This window comes from Ochotona princeps, chromosome X (genome assembly GCF_030435755.1).
Source record: "Ochotona princeps isolate mOchPri1 chromosome X, mOchPri1.hap1, whole genome shotgun sequence".
NCBI classification, from domain to species: domain Eukaryota; kingdom Metazoa; phylum Chordata; class Mammalia; order Lagomorpha; family Ochotonidae; genus Ochotona; species Ochotona princeps.
The window spans coordinates 77,306,769-77,328,193 of record NC_080865.1 but is presented as its reverse complement, the minus strand read 5'-3'; the positions used below and the strand labels follow the sequence as shown (position 1 = coordinate 77,328,193).

General features: G+C 35.8%; 1 protein-coding gene across 4 annotated transcripts in view; it reads left to right on the top strand.

Moving 5' to 3' along the window:
• Positions 1-7,021, top strand: part of LRCH2 (leucine rich repeats and calponin homology domain containing 2) — a 102,458-nt gene extending 95,437 nt beyond the window's left edge. For all 4 annotated transcript variants that reach the window (XM_004590209.4, XM_058658967.1, XM_058658966.1 and 1 more), the window contains 3 exons: positions 137-274; positions 397-474; positions 6,747-7,021. In XM_004590209.4, the coding sequence (XP_004590266.2) occupies positions 137-274; positions 397-474; positions 6,747-6,866 (336 nt within the window). In that variant the 3' untranslated portion in view covers positions 6,867-7,021. The remainder of the gene's footprint in view (positions 1-136; positions 275-396; positions 475-6,746) is intronic.
• Positions 7,022-21,425: the final 14,404 nt, after the last annotated feature.

Here is a 21,425-nt window from a genome sequence, read left to right as displayed (position 1 = left end):
GGAAAAATAATAATCTGTGTGGATTTCATTTTCAACGCTCCTTATTGTTTTTATATTTATATGATAATTAGTAATGTACATATATAATGCATATGTTTAGATGGACTATCGGTGATTTATACCCATTTCTTCATAGAATCTTGAATCCAGGTTAAAAGTGATTTTGCCTGATGACATTGGAGCTGCACTGATGGACGGGGTTGTTCTTTGCCATTTAGCCAATCATATAAGGCCACGCTCGGTAGCTAGTATTCACGTACCATCACCTGCAGTGGTAAGTTTAACGTACAGTTTGTTAGTTCTCCCAAAGGGAGATACAACTTCTTAAAACGGTCTTTAAATGATATGTTTATTTGTATAAAAATGGCTGAAATTGCATCTTTTTCCCCTTTACAGCCCAAACTGAGTATGGCAAAATGTCGAAGAAATGTAGAAAATTTTCTTGATGCTTGTAAAAAGTTGGGTGTCTCACAGGTAATTGCTATTTATCTAACAAGATGATCACTTAAATATTAGCTTATTACATGAAAATGAGAGCTCTTCTTCAGAAGAACAATGAATAACATTTTCTGACCATGAAAATGAACTCTTTCTCTTGTTAGTTGTGCTAAGCCTCAGTGTTCAACTATGGCAGCTTGGTGACCGCTTTTAAGGTCCTAAAGTCCTTTATAAAAACAACCAGAAAGATGGAAATGTTTACTTGTCATTGCATAACTATGTGAGCAGATTTCAACTTGCCTATGTGGCCATTGTTACTATCATTTGGCAGCTTTGTAAATTCATGGACTCAGCTTTACACTCAGTGTAAAAAAATATTCTATACTTGATTTCATATGTGAAATTTGAGGAGCAGGCCTTGTGGCACAATGAATTAGACCACCATGACTCATAATGGGGTGCCATTTTGAGTCCAAGCTCCTTTGCTTCAGAGCCAACTTCCTGCTACTACGCTCCGGAAAGCAGAAAGCAACATTCCAGTTATTTGTGTTCGCATCACCCATGTTGGGGATCTGAATGGAGTTTCTGGCTGTTGGCTTCAGCCTGGTATAGGCCCCAGGTTTTTCAGGCATTTGAGTAATGAGCCAGTGGATGGAAGTTCTCTCTTACTCTGCATCATCTAACTCTCAAAAATCTACATAATTAAAAATTTTTTTAAAAATTAGGTACAATATTGTACAGTTTCGTACAATATTATAGGAGTAATCAGTTTATGTTTCATGTAATAATTGCAGTAATAACTTACTAGTTAAAACATTATAACAACACAATAAAATTTATAATCAAAATATTGCTGATTTTAAAAACAATCTAAATGTGGTTGATAGTTTAGTGAAAAGACATTGTTGTCAGATTAAAATTAAGTTGTTCTTTTGAACAATGTCATTATAGTTTAGCCTACAAATTCTACTTTAATCTCTTTCTTCAGATGAGTAAATGTAACTTAATGTATCAAAGCTGAGTTAATGGTGTAACCTACAACTACATGTTATTTGCTACCTCTTCTCTATGCTTGATATGATGTTTTAAAACTTCAATTCTTTTTTTTTTTTTTTTGCAAATAATGAGCAATGCAGCAAAGTTTAGTTTGGTTTGGTTTCTCAAGATTTATTTATTTGAAAAACAGAGTTACACACACACAGAGAGATGCTTTCTCACCTGCCATCCCACTTCCGAAACAGCCAGAGAGGGGCTAAGCTGGGCCTAAACCGGAAGCCAGGTCCTAATGTCCTTTACAAAACATTTTATAAAGTTTTATAAAATCATTATAAGACTCTTCAGTGTTGTATTATAAATAAGCTGTTTTTATTATTATATCATTGTATGGCTGTATCACAGTTTGTAACCCACTGGCCTGTTGTAGAACATCTGGTTTATTTCCACTTTTATGAGTTATTACCAATAAAACTGCTATGAATATTTATATAGATGACATACTCTTTATTTTTTGGGGAAATACCCAGGTGTAGAATAGGGGAGACATGTAGCGGGTGCATGGTTGCATTTAAGGAAAGTACAGTACTGCTTTCCAAGGGATTTGAGCCATTTTACATTCCTGTCAACATTACATACGAGAGTTCCTGTTCCTCCACAGCCTTGCCAACATTCTCTGTGATCAGACTTTAACATTTCAGACATGTGAATCAATAAGTGCTGGCTTGCCAGAGCAGTTTTAATTAGCATTTCCCGGAAAACGAATGATGTTGTGTATCTTTGCTTATTCCCTACCTGTATGTCTTCTTTTTTGATGAATATATTCTGGTCTTTTGTCTATTTTTAAAAATTGGCTTACTTTTTATGACCAAGTTTGATATTTTAAAATTTTTTTAAATTTATTTATTATTTTTAATTCATTAATTACATTGTATTATGTGACACAGTTTCATAGGTACTTGGATTCTCCCCACCCCTCCCCAAACCCTCCCAGATATTTTAAAATTAATTTTTATTTATATAAAGGAATTTTAGGTACTTCACATATACAGTGTTAAGAACATAATGAGACTTCCCACCCTGCCTTCCCGCCTTCCTTCAGTCTTGCCTTTCATCCTTTTTTGATTCTTGTTTGTCTTTTGATTGAAATACTTTAATTTCTTTTTATATTCCAGTTTCGATTTGCTTATGAGGTATGAGACCTGCAAATGCTTTCCCCTATTATTTGGCTTGCCTTTTCTTTTTCTTTCTTTTCTTTTTTGACTTGTCATTTGCAGCCAGGGCCTCCTCTGGGTCTTTCATGCAGGTACAGGATCCCAAGGCTTTGGACTGTCCTCAGATGCTTTCCCAGGCCACAAGCAGGGAGCTGGATGGGTAGCAGGGTCATCAGGATTAGAACCGGTATCCATATGGGATCCCGGTGTGTGTAAGGCAAGGGCATTAGCTGTTAGGCTGCTGTGCTGGACCCCATTTAATTTTCAATAGGAAAGATCACTTTCTTATCTGAATGTCTTTTCTTTCTTTTTTTTTTAAGATTTAATCTTTTATTTGAAAAGCAAATTTTTTACAGAGAGAGAAGGAAAGAGAAAAGGTCTTCTCTCTGCTGGTTTACTCTCCAAATGGCTGCAACAGCCATAGCTAAGCCAATCCAAAACCAAGTTCTAGGAGCTTCTTGTACCTATGTGGAAGACCCATAAAGAAACTTGTGATTTCTGCCTTTGGATCAGCTGAGCCAGTACTGTTGCAAAGACCTAAGGACTTGGGTCATTCTCTGCTGCTTTTCTTGGCCAGAAGCAGAGAGCTGGATTGGAAATGGAGCAGCATGCGGGATGCCAGCACTAGCGAGTGGGGGATTATCTTGCATGCTGCCGTGAGGGTTCCTATTTCTTTCATTGTTTTTTTCCACATTGTTTAGTGCACTGTTGAATAAAATTTTTAAAAGGAAACATTCTTATCTTGGCATTGATTCTTTTGAGGAACTTTACTCATAAACCTAGGATTTTTCATAGATGACCTAAATTGGGCTGAAGTTCCTATTACTAGTTTGCTGAAATTTCTTATCAGGAATGGATTTTGATTTCACTAATTTTTTTTACTACATATGTAGAGGTGATTTGTTTGCTTTATATTTACTTATTTAACAATAAATCATACTGAATCAGTTTTAGATGTTAATCCTGAATTAAAATAAACCCCACTTGGTCTTGATGGATTTTACTGTTGTTATTGTGGTCCTTATGTTGCTGGATTCCGCTTGTCATTTTCTTTTATATTTGTGTTTGAAAGGAACAGAGATGAAATCAGTTAGACATCTCTCAGAGTAGCTGGGTAGGAGTCCCAGCTGCGCTTCTGAGTCCAGCCTGCTAGTGAGGCACACCCTGGGAAGCAAGGGACCATGACGCAAAGAACTGGGTTCCTGTGACCTAAGGTTCTGCTTGCACCTGCCACAATCCCAACTGGTTTGGACATTTGGGGAGTGAACCAGTGGTTGAGAGATGTCTTATCCCTGAAATTTTCCTTTGTTTTCTGTTATGTATTGTTTTCTACTAATTTTAATTATTTCCATTTTTCTGTTTGCCATTGGTTTAGTTGCTCTTTTTTTTTACTTATTAATTTTTTTTTTTGGTGCACGTGAACACACAGCAGAAGTATAGAGAGATTAGAGTGTGTGTGTTTCAATCCTCCCCAAAAGCCTGCGGTAGCCGGGGTTGGGCCATGCCTAATCTGGTAGACAGAACTCTACTGCATTCCAGGGTGTGCATTAGCAGGGAACTGCATTTGGAAATAGACTGAGGACTTGAACCTGGATGCCATGATGCAGGCCTCCCAAGTAGCATGTTTGCTGCATCAAATGCCCATCTCTAACTCTTCTTTTTCTCGTTTCCAAGGTGGAGGCAAAAGTCATTGATTTGAAATCATTCTTCCTTTCTAATGTAAACTTCATGATTATTTGAATAAATAAGCAAAATATCAGGAGGGTTGCAAATATAGCAAGGACGATGGTAATGAGAATATGTTTTTTGGTAATTGTTGGATAGCACCATTAGTGACTTGATTGTGCAAAATGAGGAAGAATGAGAAGACTTGTGATTCCTAGGTTTATGTCAATGTAGAGTGAATACTGTGTTGTTTTTTTAAGGTTAAATTTCTTCCTTCTTCTTTTTTTTTTCTTAAGTCAGATTTACAGAGAGAAGGAGATACAGAGAGACAGATCTTCCATCCACTGGTTCACTCCCCAAGTGGCCGCAATGACCTGAGCTGAGCTGATCTGAAGCTAGGAACCAGGAGCTTTCCACATGGGTGCAGGGCCATCCTTGACTGCTTGGATGGATGGGAAATGGAACAGGATGGGAAATGGAGCAGCTGGGATACAAACTGGCGCCCATATGGCATCCTGGAGCATGCAAGGCGAGGACTTCAGCCACTAGGCTACCACGCCAGGCACCAAATACTGTACTTTTTGAGTAAAATATAAAATATAGAAGAACAAAATTTAGTGAAGAAATATTTCTGTTCTAGACACTTTGCTTTTTCCTTTTACATTTTAATATCATGTATCTTGGCAGCTACCAGGGCTGCGAAACTTTGGGAAGTGAAATTCTTTGGGGAATTTTTTTAAAAAGATATACTTTTATTTGAAAGGCAGTGTTACAGAAAGAAGGAGAGACAGAAAGATCTTTCCTCCACTGGTTTTACTCACTGAGTGGCCTCACCAGCTCTAGCTGGACTGATCCAAAGCCAAGAGCCAGGAGTTTCTTCAAGGTCTCCCTCATGAAAGCAGGGTCTCAAGCTTTTGGGCCATGCTTCACTGCCTTCCCAGGCCATAAGAAGAGAACTGGATGGGAAGTGGAGCCTCTGGGACACACTGGCGCCTATATGGGATGCCGGCGCCTGTATGGGATGCTGTAGTTTGGCCTACTACATCACGGCACTTGCCCCAGACCCATTGCTTTTTTTTTTTTTTTTTTTTTTAAAGATTTATTCATTTTATTACAGCCAGATATACAGAGAGGAGGAGAGACAGAGAGGAAGATCTTCCATCTGATGATTCACTCCCCAAGTGAGCCGCAACGGGCCGATGCACGCCGATCCGATGCCGGGAACCTGGAACCTCTTCCGGGTCTCCCACGCGGGTGCAGTGTCCCAATGCATTGGGCCGTCCTCAACTGCTTTCCCAGGCCACAAGCAGGGAGCTGGATGGGAAGTGGAGCTGCCGGGATTAGAACCGGCGCCCATATGGGATCCCGGGGTGTTCAAGGAGAGGACTTTAGCCGCTAGGCCACGCCGCCGGGCCCCAGACCCATTGCTTTTTGAAGCGTCTGTTGGACCTTAATAAACCGCCCTTAGGACGAAGGTAAACCTGAGAAATCATCAGTATAAAAGGGATATTTAAAACTATAGGAATAGATACCAAAGAGGGTATATTATGTAAAAAGAGATCAGGGTGAAGACAGAATCTTAGAAATAGTAAGATCTTAGATGAAATCTGTAAATTCTAAGGAAAGTGAATGTGCTGTTGCTGCCAGGATTGTTGAAGCAGTCATCTAATGGTGTCCCAGAAGACCAGGTTTGGAGCAATGTAGTAATTAATTAATGGCATGCTATGACAGAACAGTTAAATAGAAATGAAGAAAATTTGACATTGGCATTTAAGAAAGCAGTGATGAATTTCATCAGGGCAATTTTATTGAGTGGATTCTTCAGGAACAAATATAAGGTAGCAGTGGCACTGGCCTTGTGGCATCCCATATGGGTGCTAACTCAAGTCCATATCCTGGCTGCTTCACTTCCATTCCAGTTCCTGGTCTGGGAAAAGCAGTGGATAATGGCTCAACTGCTTGGACCTCTGCCACCCACGTGGGAGGAGACACACATGAAGTTCCTAACTTCACCCTGGCCCAGCCCTGGTCCTTGTGGCCCTTTGGGTGATGAACCAGCCCATAGGCAATCTCTCTGTTTCTCCTTCTCTGTAACTCTGCCTTTCAAATAAATGATTTTTTTTTGAGAGCAGTGATTGAGTAATGAATGAGAAAACCAAAAAGGGACAACCTGTGACCTGTTTCAAGAACAGTTTCTACATAGAGAAAGGGATATAACTATTGAATATCAGATGACAAAGTCAACACTAACTTTTCTTAGAAGTGAAGATTTGAAGCACATTTTCAATTGTGACATTTTCAAAAGAAATCTTAGAATTGTGTATTTTCACTTGAAATTTTATAGATAGCCTGGTTAAATTTTTTTTTGACTTCATTTTTACTATAGTACTAAAAAATCAAGTGCTCAAACATGTTTTTTTATTATTATTGTTCCAGGAAAGACTCTGCTTGCCTCATCATATTTTGGAAGAACGAGGTCTGGTGAAAGTTGGTGTCACAGTTCAGGCACTCCTGGAATTACCTACAATCAAGGCATCCCAGCTTTCTATGGCTTGACATAGCATTTTCCAATCTTATTAAGTGTTTAATTTATTTGGAATATTTTCAGATATCTCAAATTAATGAATAAGAGTGTCACATCAAAAATAGTTTACCTTAGGTCAAGCCTTAGGGTTTAAAAAAGTTATATTAAAGCATCAAATTTGAACTTTCAGTGGCCCAAATGTATTTTGGGAGAAAACTGGATTAATTTAATAAGTTTGTGATAAATTCAAAATTTTTTTTGCTAAGTCAGTTGATAACCTTGAGGTTTTTTTTCAGAAAGCCAACTGATATTAAATTGAAAATGTAGTTTCAATTTAGTAACCACATTAGATTTAATTTTTTTTTACATCAAAACATTCTAATAAATATCTGGGTAAAAGCCTTTTTTAAAACAGTTTAAAACTATTCCATGTTTGAATTATTTAATATACTTCTAATTCTGGTTTATACACAGCTTTTTTTTCAATCTTTGGTCTTAGTTTTCTAGAAGAACTAGTAGGAAAAAACAACTCTGGCTTTATATTAAATTCTTTTAGTATTATAGGTTGGTGCCAAAATATTTTAAGTTGTACTGTAGATTGTTTACATGTGAAGTGCCTGTGTAATTGATGATTCTTATATAGTCTTAAGCAATTTTGCCATTTCTTTTTATGTATTAATTGATTCAATGGAACTTAAAATATTTTAATAGGTTTTTAAGGTCATTAATATGTGAGGATTTAAACATTCCCTCAGTTTGAAATTTGTGATTTTTTTAGTTAATCCCTTGCAATTTTCCACAAATTGGTTATTTCATGTTGCTAAAAAAGCATTGTTAATATGCTTAATTTATGCTATTTAATTTTCTAAAAGTCAATCATCTTTTAAAATGTATTATTTGAGGAATATTTTATTTTTGTGTTGAAAACGTTACACAAAACAGTAATGTTTTTGATTACTAGGAAGTATCGATTATCAAGGACATTTTGATACAACTGCCAAAGTTTGGGTTTGTATATTAATTTTTAGGAACATTATGTTAGTGCTGCCTTTAGTTATACTCAGAAATTAGCAAATGAGAATAGTTTAATTGAAGTCTAGCTGTCTGAGGATCCTAAACACCTTACAATCTTCAGTTAACTTGGTGTTGAATTAAATAGACCATTCCATAAATATTTTCATAATGCACTGTGTTACATAAAGTCCTTGTTTAATTTAAAGAAGGATAGTTATGTTGATAATAGTGCAGGAGTTTTTAAAAAAAACCATTACTGTAACAAATAACACAGTTCTTACAGGAGAATCCTAATAATTCCTTTTATAGTAGCCAAGCAAATATTGTATCTTAAATGTGTGATCATTTGCACTTGTTACCTCGTAATATGGATGCAACTTATTAAAAATGTTGGCCTGGGTATTTCAAAGGTTATATGTAAAAGGTAAAAACTAGTGTGCCAAATGGTATATAGTAAGGATTGCTTTAGGAACAACTCTGTGTTTTTGATCAGTTGGCATGAAGCCATATAATTGTATTTTGGCTTTGGAACACAGATGTGTTCTTTACATTCTCCATGAGTGAAATTGGAGCTTGTAAAGAATTGAATCTTCTTATGAGTATAAAGTTTAAGAATTAAACTATTAGTAATTTATTTCTTTAAGTATTTGAGCTAATTAGTTATTTTTCCATTGGATCTAAGCACACGTGTGCACGCACACACACACACACACAACTCAGTAACATACTCTTACTAATGAAAACTTGGAAAATAATTAAGAAGCAGCAAATATCTTAGTTAATGAGATTGGATGAAAAATTTGACACTGTTACAAACGTAGTGAACATTAAAGCTGCAGCATTCATACTTCTTTCATAGTTATCGTTATCGAATTCCTTATTAATCAATATGATGTTAATTCTTTTATAAGTATTTTCCTGTTGTGTATCATAGAAATAGCAGTGCAATTACAGACCATCTTCTTGCTGCATTTCACTTGTTATTTATTACTTTGAAAAGAAAATGCACTAGAATCTCAGTGTAACATTTTTTATTGCAAAGCAAAGTTCCATTTAAAATGGGTCCACCTGAGTTGATGTCATAGCAGTTCATCTTTTGTTGTGCCAAAAGGCAGTACCACCTCTAAAGCAGGTTTCTAGCACAGTCTCTGAGGACACTATCATACAAAGGCTCTGATGTATTTCTTTTAGTAGTTTATAAGTGTAAAATTTATTCTAAATGTGTTTTTGGTTATGATATATTCATCAGTTATTGCATTAAGAAATATTATTATTCAAATGGGTTTGTGAATTGATGAGGGTGAAATAATCAAGCTAAAATATTTTATCAGGCCCTAAAAATTCAAAAGATAACTTTCTGTTAGATCGTATCACTTTATGGCACAAGGAACAAATGATGTTGGATATGTTAGAATTGAAATGTGTAAAAACGCATTACTGTTTGTTTAATAATTATCTTTATAGAATGCTAGTTTAATGAATTTTCTAAATGAATTTTTTGAAGAATCCTGAAATGTTTGTATTGGTCACAGATCTATCATAATGGATTTTCTGATGCATTTAAAAATAAATGGAACACTAAATGTATTATTACCGATGCAAACTATGGATAAAGTTGAATGAAAAAAATTAAGTCTGAGATATCTTTTCTCCTGTTCTACCTCCTTTCTTGCCATCATGGCATCCATTTTTGATCAGTTTTTAATAGTTTGTGTCTGTGTTCTGTAGCGTAGAAAACTAGACTTTGATCTTCTTGCACCGTATTATTTCTAGTAGGTAATTTTTCTGTGAAAAAAAATTTGCTAGGATATCCTCACAATATATTGTTATAATGTTATAAAACTTTGCATAACCATAACACTAATGTAGGAGAAAACTTTACATAAAATAAAAGGTAAAGAAAACAAATCATGATTTTTTATTGTAAATATTAATACTAGATATGATTGCATTTTCCTTAGACTATTAATCATTTATGTTCAAATCGGTCTACTTTAAAAATTCACATGTTTTGTTTAAAGTAACTTGTTTATAACTTTGATGTATCCTAAAAGCAGAGGGACATTCATGTGAATGTTATTAAAGATAATAATTCTATTTTAGAGTTATTCAACCTAAACTCTGAAATTGAGAAAGGTATGTAAACAAATATTTGGTGTACATTGCTTTATTAAGTTTGTTTTACAGATTTGGTATTTAAAATAATGGAACTAAGCTTGTTCTCTGCTTTAAGAAATGTACTTTTTTATATTCTACATAAAGTTGCTCTAGAATCTTTGGAACCTGTTTTATCATCCATATAACTGCAAGAGAATGACAGTATTCATTAGATTCATTTTGAAATGCCTAGACATATTCTTGACTTGACAAATTTGAAAATATGAAAACCCATCTGTTCTTCAAGGTGTTGCCTTTTCTGTTCCTATATTTGAAAACTTGAAAGAAAGTTCTGTACTTGTATTACACATCTCAGAAGTTCTAGGGGTGTGAGTGTGTGTGTGTGTGTGCGCATGCGCGTGCATGTGTGTGAATCTAATGCAGGGTTTCAGCTCTTTAAAGTATACTGTACATTGGAAAATGATAATCTAGACCTTATCAGAATTATAAATAACTTGGAATGAGAAATTGCTGACTTGACTTAATCATTTGAATATTACCAAATGTGTGATCATTTAAAAACTTGAATTGTTATATGTTATTGGTTTCTCAAATACCTAATTTAGATTATCTTGTCACTTAAGGTTAGTGAGAAATGAATTTATTTTTACTTCATTAATATGTGTCAATTATCTGCCTTAAATAGGTGAGAAATATTTTGTATGTGCATATGTAAATATGTAAATAGAAATACTGCTTTTCAATAGCAAATTGAATTTTCTAAATCTTAGTTTGGATAACTCAGTTATTCCTAGTGCATTTATGTATTTAAAAGTACTTATGTATTTAAAAGTATTTATGAAGTAGTACTAAAAATTATTCCTTAGTGCATTGATTCTTAAATTTTAATGTTCAAATGGATCATATGTGCATACTATTAACCAAATATAGTTGATTCAGTAGGTTAAGAGTAAAGGTGATCTGTTGACCAACTTGAGTGATAAGGTCTTATACTCATTCCAGCCTCATGAATAAGTCAATTCACTGCACACTACTCAAAATAGCATAGTGTTTTAACTAATGTTTCTTAGATTTTTACCAAAGATACTTAAAATATTACAATTTCTCTCTATTCTGAAATGTACTCTACTTGATTAAACAGCTTGGGATATTCTTTAAGACTTTAAAAATAGTATTTTATGTTGCAATTGTTACTACTTCGTATTTTTGTTTACTTTAAAAATATTTTAAGTATGCATCATCATACAGTTTTCAAAATAATGACACATCACATGAATCCTATGTGATTATAAAATGGTTATTTATATACCCAAACAAGTTGATATGATGTTAATTTGCAAATATTAAGACATAACACCTTTTTCGTTTAGAAGGCTGGAAAATGACATTAATCTTTTGTGGTTTTTATATCAGTTCATTTATGCTAGGTAGCACTTCCCCCTTTGATATTGAAAATGTCATTGTTCAGAGTACCATTATAAATATAAACATGGGACTTATACAAATATATACCTGGGCTTGGCAGCGTGGCCTAGTGGCTGAGGTCCTCGCCTTGATCCCATGTGGCCGCTGGTTCTGATCCCGGCAGCTCCACTTCCTCTCTGTCTCTCCTCCTCTCGGTGTGTCTGACTTTGTAATAAAAATAAAATAAATCTTAAAAAAAAAACAAAAAAAAAACAAATATATACCTAATTCTAAATATTTATAATCTGTGATTTCAGAGCTCAGAGTCTGAAATACAAATTGTATCATCCTTACCAAATGAGTGAGACAGTATTGGTTTTACTTTATTCCTGCTTGTGTGAACTATATTTTGATGTAAAATATTTGGAGTTGCTCTGCTTCTTTTAATGCCTTAGAAAGATACTTCAAAATTCCTTAAAGAACAAATTAAAATCCTAGTGATTTGAAATATCAAGGGCAGTCAAATGTCTTCTGTAGTAACAATGACTCATTTATGCCAATGAGGAAATGGAAAGATTAATAATTAAATATAGAAAAGTTAAAACAGGGATATGTAAAGTACTATTTTTTTCATTATAATAAGTAATACTTTAACTTTTTTTCTGTGTCATAATGCTTAATAACCAAGATTAGCAATTGAGTATCGTAAGTAAAATTGCAAAATCTCATCACATATTTAAAAACGGAGTATTTTGTAGTTGTGTGCCACCAGATTTTCTGTTTCTCTATGCATAAGATAATAATGCATACTATCCTTCTGCACATAGTTCATAGGCAAATTTAACAGAGATATTTTTAGAAGTTTGCTCAATACTTTTGTTTGATTCTTCACCCCAGGAAGTTAAGGCATAGAATATGATTTTAACAAGTATTTAAGCACTAAATTTAATAAGCATCCCTTTAATGCATTTGTTTAATATACTAAAACTCACTTTGGTGTATAGTTTTTTATTATTGTTACTTCAATCTAAAACTTTCATGTGTGACAATTTGTTCACAAAGTGGTGGTATAATTGTATTCTGAAGAAATACATTAACTTGAAATGGAATTTTGTTTACTTACAACATGCTAGGGATTGGTAGTATAGGTTATAAGGGTGCAGAGATAAACAAAATGTGATCTTTTTGTTGAGAACTTTACAAATTAATTCAGTTCTTGGTTTCTAGTTATAGTATTGAAATATATATGTAATTAACATTTATAAAGTTAAGTTTTACTATAGAAACATATCGTTTTTTAAATTCTCTCTTTTTTGTATGTTTGCTTTATTTGGTAGACAGAAAGAGACTGAAAGAGACCATCCATCCTGTTTCATGCCCCTAATGCCTTCCTCTAGGGCTGGGCAAATCTGATGCTGGGAGCTGGGAACTCGATCTGGGTCACACACAAGCAGCAGGGGCCAGGTCAACTAAGAGATCACCTATTGACTCATAAGGTAACCATTATCAGGAAATTGGAGTTGGGAGAGGATCCAGGATTTGACTCAGGTACTACAATATAGGAGGCATCCTATAGGAGTGGCTTATCACTATACCAATGCTCATTTTACACTAACAATTTTTCTAAAGTTAACTTCTCAGAACTAAATTTTATAATTGATTATTCACCGGTGCTACCTGGGTCTAACTTTGGTTATTTTGAAAAACAATCCTATTTGTTGTTTTCTTCTGACTTTTCCGCAATTTTATTAAAGTATAATTGACAAAAATTATGTTTATATAAGTTGTACAATATAATGTTTTGATAAATGTCTATCTTGTGAAATAACTGAAAGTTTACAGCCTTTGAGCAACATTTTGTTATTTCTCCCACCTCCATTTCCTGGCAACAACTGTGTTAGTCCATTCAATCTTTTACAGTATTTCAAAGTTGCCAGTTTTTAAATAAAAATCTGGTTTTCCTAGTTCTGGAGACTGGGATGTCCGAGAGAGAGACAAAGAGAACAGATTCCACCTGCTGTTTCACTCCCTAAATGACCACAATGGCAGGGGCTGGCCCAAGCTGAGGCTGATAGCCTGGAACTCCATCTGGGTCTCCCATATAGGTGGCAGAACACAAGTTCTCAGGCCATCTTGCACTGCCTTCTTGGGAGCATAAGCAGGGAGCTGGATTTGAAGTGGAGTAGTCAGTGTTCTGATATGGGCCACGAGCACTTCAGGTGGTGGCTTCTTATTTTGGGTTACAAAATTTTCCCTGAGCCTCTTTTATAAAGAAACTCACTCTGTTTCTGCTGGCTTCATCATCGTAAGCCAGTCACTGCTTGAAAATCCCATGTTTTTAATAGTTTTTTTTTTTTTTAAATTTTATTATTATTGGAAAGCCGGATATACAGAGAGGAGGAGAGACAGAGAGGAAGATCTTCCATCTGATGATTCACTCCCCAAGTGAGCCGCAACGGGCCGGTGCGCGCCAGTCCGAAGCCGGGAACCAGGAACCTCTTCCAAGTCTCCCACACGGGTACAGGGTCCCAAAGCTTTGGGCCGTCCTCCACTGCTTCCCCAGGCCACAAGCAGGGAGCTGGATGGGAAGTGGAGCTGCCGGGATTAGAACCGGCGCCCATATGGGATCCCGGGGCATTCAAGGCGAGGACTTTAGCCAGGCTACGCCGCCGGGCCCGAAAATCCCATGTTTTTAAAGCTATCACATTATGGATTAGGCTTCACAGTATGAGTTTTGAGGAAAAAGAAATACTCCAAATACAGCAACCACTATTTTACTCTCTACATATGAGTTTGTTTTAAATTTTACATGTAATTGAGATCATTCACAATTTGTATGTTAAAGAAAATGTATCTGTGTATTTGAAAGGCAGAGTATCTTCGCTCAGCTGGGTTGTCTTCCAAATGGCTACAACAGCCAGGGCTGGGTCAGGCTGAAGCCAGCAGCCTAGAACTCCGTCTGAGTCTCCTGCCTTGGTGCAGGGGCCCAAGGGCTTGGACTATCTTCTGCTTTCTCATCACGTTACTGAGGAGCTGGATTGGAAGCAGAGTAACCAATCCTCAAATCCATGTGGGATGCTGGCATTGGAAGCAGCTGTGTAACCTTCCTCACCATAACACTGATTTCTAATATTTGTTTCTCTGTTCCTGATTTATTTTACTTATCATAATATCTTCCTATCTCATCCTTATTGCACAAATAACAAAGCTTTTTCTTTTCAAAGGTTGAACAATATTTCCATGTGTCCCTGTATGCCATTTTTAAATTTACACAACTGTTGTTATCACTGAGGTCAATTCCATCTTTAACTATTGTGAATAATGTTAGGCCGAACATAGGAGTGCATCACTTTAAAATATTGATTTCATTTTCCTTGGATATGTATACTGAGAGGTGGGTTTGCTGGCTTAGACGATAGTTATTTTTTTCCCTTTCGTCCATAATGGCTGTACTAGTTTATATTCTCACCATCAATATTCAAGAATTCTCTTTTTCCACATCCTTATCACTATGTAACTTTTCTCTTTTAGATAATACCCATCCTAGTATATGTGACTTGATAGTTTAAGGCAGCTTTCATTTGTACTTCCTTAATAAGTATTGATCTTGAGCATTTTTTCATATACATGTTGGCCGTTGGTGTGTCTTCTGTTGCGAAGAGTGTGTCAGGTCCTTCACTTATTTTTCAATCAGGTTATTTTATATTTTGCTATTTTTAAATTTTGAGTTGCCTGGATTCCTTACATACTAACTCATTTTCAAATGAGATTTCCAATTATTTTCTCCTGTACCATAGGTTGTCTTTTTACTATGTTGCTTATTTATTTTCAGTGTGAAAAAAAAAAACTCATCTCTTTTTGCTTTTCTTGCCTGATTTTGGTCATACCAAAAACATCATTGTTGGTACCATGTCTAGAAAATTTCCCCTTGGTTTTTGTCTAGTAGTTTAAAATTTCAAGTTTTTAATAATTCATTTTCGGATGTATTCTATATATGGTGTGAGGCAGAATGCAGTTTTGTTCTTCTGCATGTAAATATCCAGTTTCCCAAATACAATTTATTGAAGACTCTCTGTTACTGGTTGTGTACTGGTTGTGTGGCCCTTTTGTCAAAAATCAATGTTTTCTAGATCCATGTGTTTAGTTTGGAGCTCTCTCTCCTGTTTCAGTAGTCAGTGTGTCTGTTTTTATGCCAGGACCGTGCTGTCTTGACTTCAGCAGCTGTTGTAGAACATTTGAAATCACAAGGTGTGAGGCTTTGTTCTTTTTTTTTCCTTCTAGCTTTGTTCCTTTTGGTAACCAGTACCTTGGCTATTTTGGCACTGTTGTGATTCCATCTGAATTTTAGGAATTTTTTTCTATCTTTAGAATATAGGAATACATGAATTTTGATAGGAATTCTATTGAAATCAATAGATCACCTAGCATAGTTCAGATATTTTAATGATATTAATTTTATTCTAATCAATAAACATGCTATATTTTTCCATTTATTTGCATCAGCTTCAGTTACTTTTATCAATTTTAATAGTTTTTAATGTACAGATATTTTGTCTTCTGTTCAAGGTTAATTCCTAAATATTTTGTTTATTTTTGATGTTGCTTTTAATGGGATTGTTTTATATATTTTTTTCGTATAGTTTATTTTAAATGTATCTAAGTGGAACTAGTATGTTCTATGATTTTGTACCCTGCAACTTCTCTGGTGTTGATTTTGAGCATGTTGTTTATTTACTTATAACTTATTTCAAAGACAGAATTATATGCTGGTGGAGGGGAGGGTGCAAAAATGTGTCTGCTGGTTCGTTCCTTCAGTGGCCACAGCAGTCAGGGCAGGCATTGCTAAAGCCAGGAGCCAGGAACGTCTTCTGAGTCTCCATGTGGGTGCAGTGGCCCAAGCAGTCAAGCCCGTTCTCTGCTGCTTTCCCAGGCACATTAGTAGGGAGCTGAATAGGAAGTAGAGCAGCTAGTTGTTAAACTAGCTCCCATATTGAATATCAGCACTGTAGGCCTAGTAGGCTTAACCTGCTTTGCCACAGTGCCTGCCCCAAATGTTAGTTGAAACACCGTTTTTTTTTGTTTTATTTTGTTTTTGTTTGTTTTTTATCTTGACTTTCCTAAATATTTTCTTAATAAAGGAATGAGATAGAATTACTTAATTCTTACAAATGTGTATAATATTATATGTTTTCAAGTACTGTCTGTATAATCCTCAAAATAACTTTATGAGACGGATGCTTTCTTATCCTATTTTTACAGATAAGGAAATGTAAGTTGTAAATCAAGTAATCTACCCAAGTTTATCCATGGTGTAGATGGAAAATCTAGGATTCTAAGTCTGTTTAACATTTAAGAATTTTTATTATACCATATCTCTTGTGTTAGGTTCAGTTCTGTGTTCCTTTTTTTTTAAAAAAATATTTATTTTTGTTGGAAAGTCAGATTTACAGAGAGAGAAAAAAAAAAATCATCTGTCTGCTGGTTCACTTCCCAAGCGGCTGCAATAGCCAGAGCTGAGCCACGCTGAAGCTAAGAGCCAGGAGTTTCTTCTGGGTCTCCCACGTGGGTACAGAATCTCAAGGCTTTGGGCCATCCTTGACTGCTTTCCCAGGCCACAAACAGGGAGCTGGAAGGGAAGTGGAGCAGCTGGGACAGGATCTGGCATCCATTTCAGATCCTAACATGTATGAGATAAGCATTTAGCCAGAAACCATCATGCTGGGCCCACTGTTCTGTATCCCTATGAAGGAATTATCATTTTTGTTAATTTTTTGACTAAACTGCATTTATTTTGTGAGACATGTATATACGTGCTTTCTGTGTATCCCCCCTAAGGCATTAGTCTGTGTACATTAGCCCTTAAACCCTTAAAGCCTTTATTCCATTGTTTAAAAAGTCTGCTCCTTATAGCTTCTTACCGGATAACTGGTAATATATTACTTCTGGTTGTGTCTTCGAGGCTGTTTCCAGAGGAAATTCACATTTGAGTTGGTAGACAGAGTTAGGAAAATCTCCCTCCCCAATGTGCGCGTGGTGATTATTGAATCCACTGAAAGTCCCAAGAGAACGCAAAGAGGAGAGTAAGGGCAAATCCACTGTCCCTCTCTGCTTAAGCCTGAATAACTTTTTCTCCTTGCCTGTAGTCAGCATCCCTTGTTTTGCTGTCTTTGGGCTACAACTAGGACTTATGCCATTGGTTGCGCTGGTTCTTAGGCCTTCAGGCTTTGATTAAATCTCTGTCCAGTGTATGACTAACCTCTGTCAAATATGTATATAGAATTTCCCATTTTTATATCTGTATGGTACTTTCCCTCAGAATGATACCTTGAGATGTACTTAGATGATACTCTCGTTTTAGACCTTAAAAAAGATTTCACTTATTTATTTGAAGTTCAGAGTAAAAGAGTGAGGGAGAGTCAGAGAGAGACCTAACTCTTCTTTCCCTTGATTCATTCCCAAAATGGCCACAGCAGTTAGGGCTGGACCAGGCTAAAACCAGGCTCCTCAAACAGCATCTGGTCTCCCATCTGTGTTATCCAAGCTGAGGTATTTATGTCATCTTCCGCTACTTTTCCAGGCAAATTTAGCAGGCAACTGAATTAGAAGCAGAGCAGTTTGAGTTTCAACAGCCATTTCAATTTGGGAGGTCCAGCACACTGTGCTACACTGTTGGCCCCTGGACTTCAGACATTTGAGGTAATGCCAGAATGAGTTAATATTCTGGGACTTGTGGGGATGGAATGAATCTATTTTATTTATGAGAAAAATGAATTAGGGAAGAAAGGTAGAATTCTATGGATTTAAACCCTCCCACGATCAACACGTGTTGAAATCCTAACTGCCATTGTGATGGTATTTGGAAGTGGTGTCTTTTGGAGGGAATTAGAGCATGTAAGCAGAATCCTAATGAGTCAGATTAATTCTCTTCTTTCTTTTTTAAGATTTATTTTATTTTTATTACAAAGTCAGATATACTGAGAGGAGGAGAGATAGAGAGGAAGTGGAGCCGCCAGGATTAGAACCAGCGGCCATATGGGATCAAGGCGAGGACCTCAGCCACTAGGCCAAGCTGCCGAGCCCAGATTAATTCTCTTCTAAAAGAGGCCTGAGGAAATTCCCTTGCCTCCCACTGACAAGTGAGGATAGAGTGAGGGAAGCCAACTTTCTACTAGACAGCAGACTTGCCTGTGTTTTGATCTTGAATTTCTCATTTCCATAACTATAAGAAATTACTTTCTATTGCTTATAAGCTACCTAGTTTATGGTAATCTGTCACAGCAGTCAAAACAGGTTAAGACACTTACTGTTTGATTTAGGCAGAATTTACAAAACAATTTGATAGTATGGGTGTTTGGCTTAGTGTTTAAAGTGACCAATGAGACATATGTGTTGCACATTAGAGTGGATTCATTGCCTACTTTGCTCCTAAATCTAGCTTCTTACCAGTGTAGACTGTACGAGGTAACCATTATGGCTCAAGTACTTTATTTGCTACTAACCCTGCGAAAGACTTGGATTGAGTTTTTGGCTTTCAACCTTTGCCTGCTCCTGTCCCAGCCTTTTGCGGCATTTGGGGAGTGAACCAGCAGGTGGAAACACTTTCTCCTTTTCACAAAAATTGGAGGGAAAAAAGGCGATATATTTTCCATTTAAAGTAATCAATAGCTGCTCCCTCCCTCATATATGCACTTTAAAAATGAAACCAAGAAATGAATGCAATGGAGTAATTTTAGCAGAAAACCTAAACGAAATTGCTCCAGTTTTGTTTAAAACTTAGCTCTGAGCCCATTGACACACAAGGACTACCTTAATGCACAGAGATAATTGTTTTCTCTAAGCTTTGGGCATCAGTCAGCACTACATTTGATGAACCTGAGGTGTGATCATCTGTTATGTTTTGCAAAGGGTAAATTTTCCAATAGGACAAACTATTGAATGCCCAGTTCCTTCACCAGGTGTAGAATTTATTACTTACTTGACCTGTCTGCATAGCCACAGTACCACACAGAATTGAGTAAAAGTGGAAATCATGTAGATTGTTTGTTATATTATAACATCCTATGCAAATTAGGTTTCTTCTATTTGGATATTAAACTTGTAATGGCCAGATACATTTTATTGTGAATGTTATATATTCAAATAGAGGTCTTACATTATCCATCCACACAATTAGCTATGTATAAGTAGCAATTTAATCATCTGAACACTTACTTAACAGGAACAGTTTGCTCAGTTGAAATTCCAGATTTCATTTGTCATACAAAAGGCATGACTTTTAAGCCAGAAGGTACTATTTCTTTACCAAAATGAAGAAGACACTTTAATGTAATTGGTACAATACAGTTGATTTTGTAACTCAACTACTATCTTCATAGATCAACCACAAATAATTTGTGCCAGTTCTTCAGATTCACTCCGTGTTCCTTCAATTGATGAATTTCTTTAGCTTTGTTGAGAAGCCATCAATCATCCCTCTTAAAAACATAATCATCCATTTACAAATTTAATCACTTTCATACCTATCGAATTGTTCATGATTGCAATTGAAAATGTCTCTGCTTTTCAAAGGCACATATTGTCTAAGTAACAAGTATTTCTTTTTTGAGTGCTTATTCTTCTTTTGCTTTTATTTTCTTCTTCTCTACCTTCAATGTAAGGCATATGCTTAGCCAAGTTGAGTCCCAGTTGCTCCATTTTGGATCCATCTCCTTGCTAATGTAATTGGAAGAGGACAGCTCAGCCTCTACCTCTGGAGTCATTTGGAGAGTGAACTAGTGGGTGAAAGAGCTCTGTGTCTTGCTGTCTGTCATTGTCTCTCCCTCTCTGTACACCTACCTTTCAAATAAATACAAAGTAATTTTGAAGTACAATGCATATGCATTTTATTTCCTATTGGAAAAGATATAAAACTCCCACAGCACTTCCAGCATTTGGCCTATTTTTCTGCTTGCCTTCATATTTGAATCTTGCTAGAGAGTTCTAAACATACTGGATTCACTTCATGACCTTTAGCCATTCTGAAACTTACTATTTTTTAAAATCTTTTTTTTTTATTTTTACATTTTATTATTATTATTACCATTTTATGATACAGTTCCACAGGCTCCTGGCATTTCCCTTATCCCAGCCCCAATTCCTTCCCCCCCCACCTATTTCCTCCATATCATTACTAAAATATAGTTCTTCATACACAGTCATATGTCCATCATTGCGGGCATGGAAAATGGCAGAGAGTCCAGCATCCTATTGTGGAGATATAGTGAACAGTTTCATTGTAAGTCCATCTTTGTCTGGAAGTAGAAATGCATACTACATTGCATCCTCACATCTGCACGTTAGTCTCCATTTCATAGCTACTGTACACCTCTTAAATGAAACGTCATGATACAAAATCAACAATAGAAAGAAAAATAGAAATTTACAATGCCACGAAGTTAAATGACATGTTACTAGATATGACAGTCTCCATTACACAGCTACTATACATCCCCTTAAATGAAAAGCCACAAAACAAAATCAACATCAGGGAGAAAAAAGAAATTAACAACACCATGAAGTTAAATAACATGCTACTAAATGACTAACGTGTAGCTGAAGAAATGAAAATCAAGAACCTTCTTGCAGAAAATGATGCTACTGTATAATCTATGAGTCATTGAATGATTTAATCAGAAGAAAGTGTTTTGAAGAGGTGAAACTAACAGAAAACAACAAAACCCATGTGATATAGTTTCCACTAATTTTTGAAGTGTGTCTCTTCTAGCCAATAAATAGATGTTGTTTTTTTTAAAATCCATTCTACTAATCTATGACGTTTGATTGAGCTTAATCCATGTACATTCAGAGTTTAATATGTATGGATGGTACTTTGGTCCTGTCATTTTAGGAATGGGTTGTTCATTGGTTTAGTCTTCTCTTGTCATTTTACTGGGATGTTCTTCCCATTTGCCTTTGGTTTTGGTAGGTGCTATTCCTCTTCTCTGTCAAGAGAACATCTTGAAGTATCATTTGTAGGGCAGGTTTGGAAGAGGCAAATTCTTTTAACTTTTCTTGAC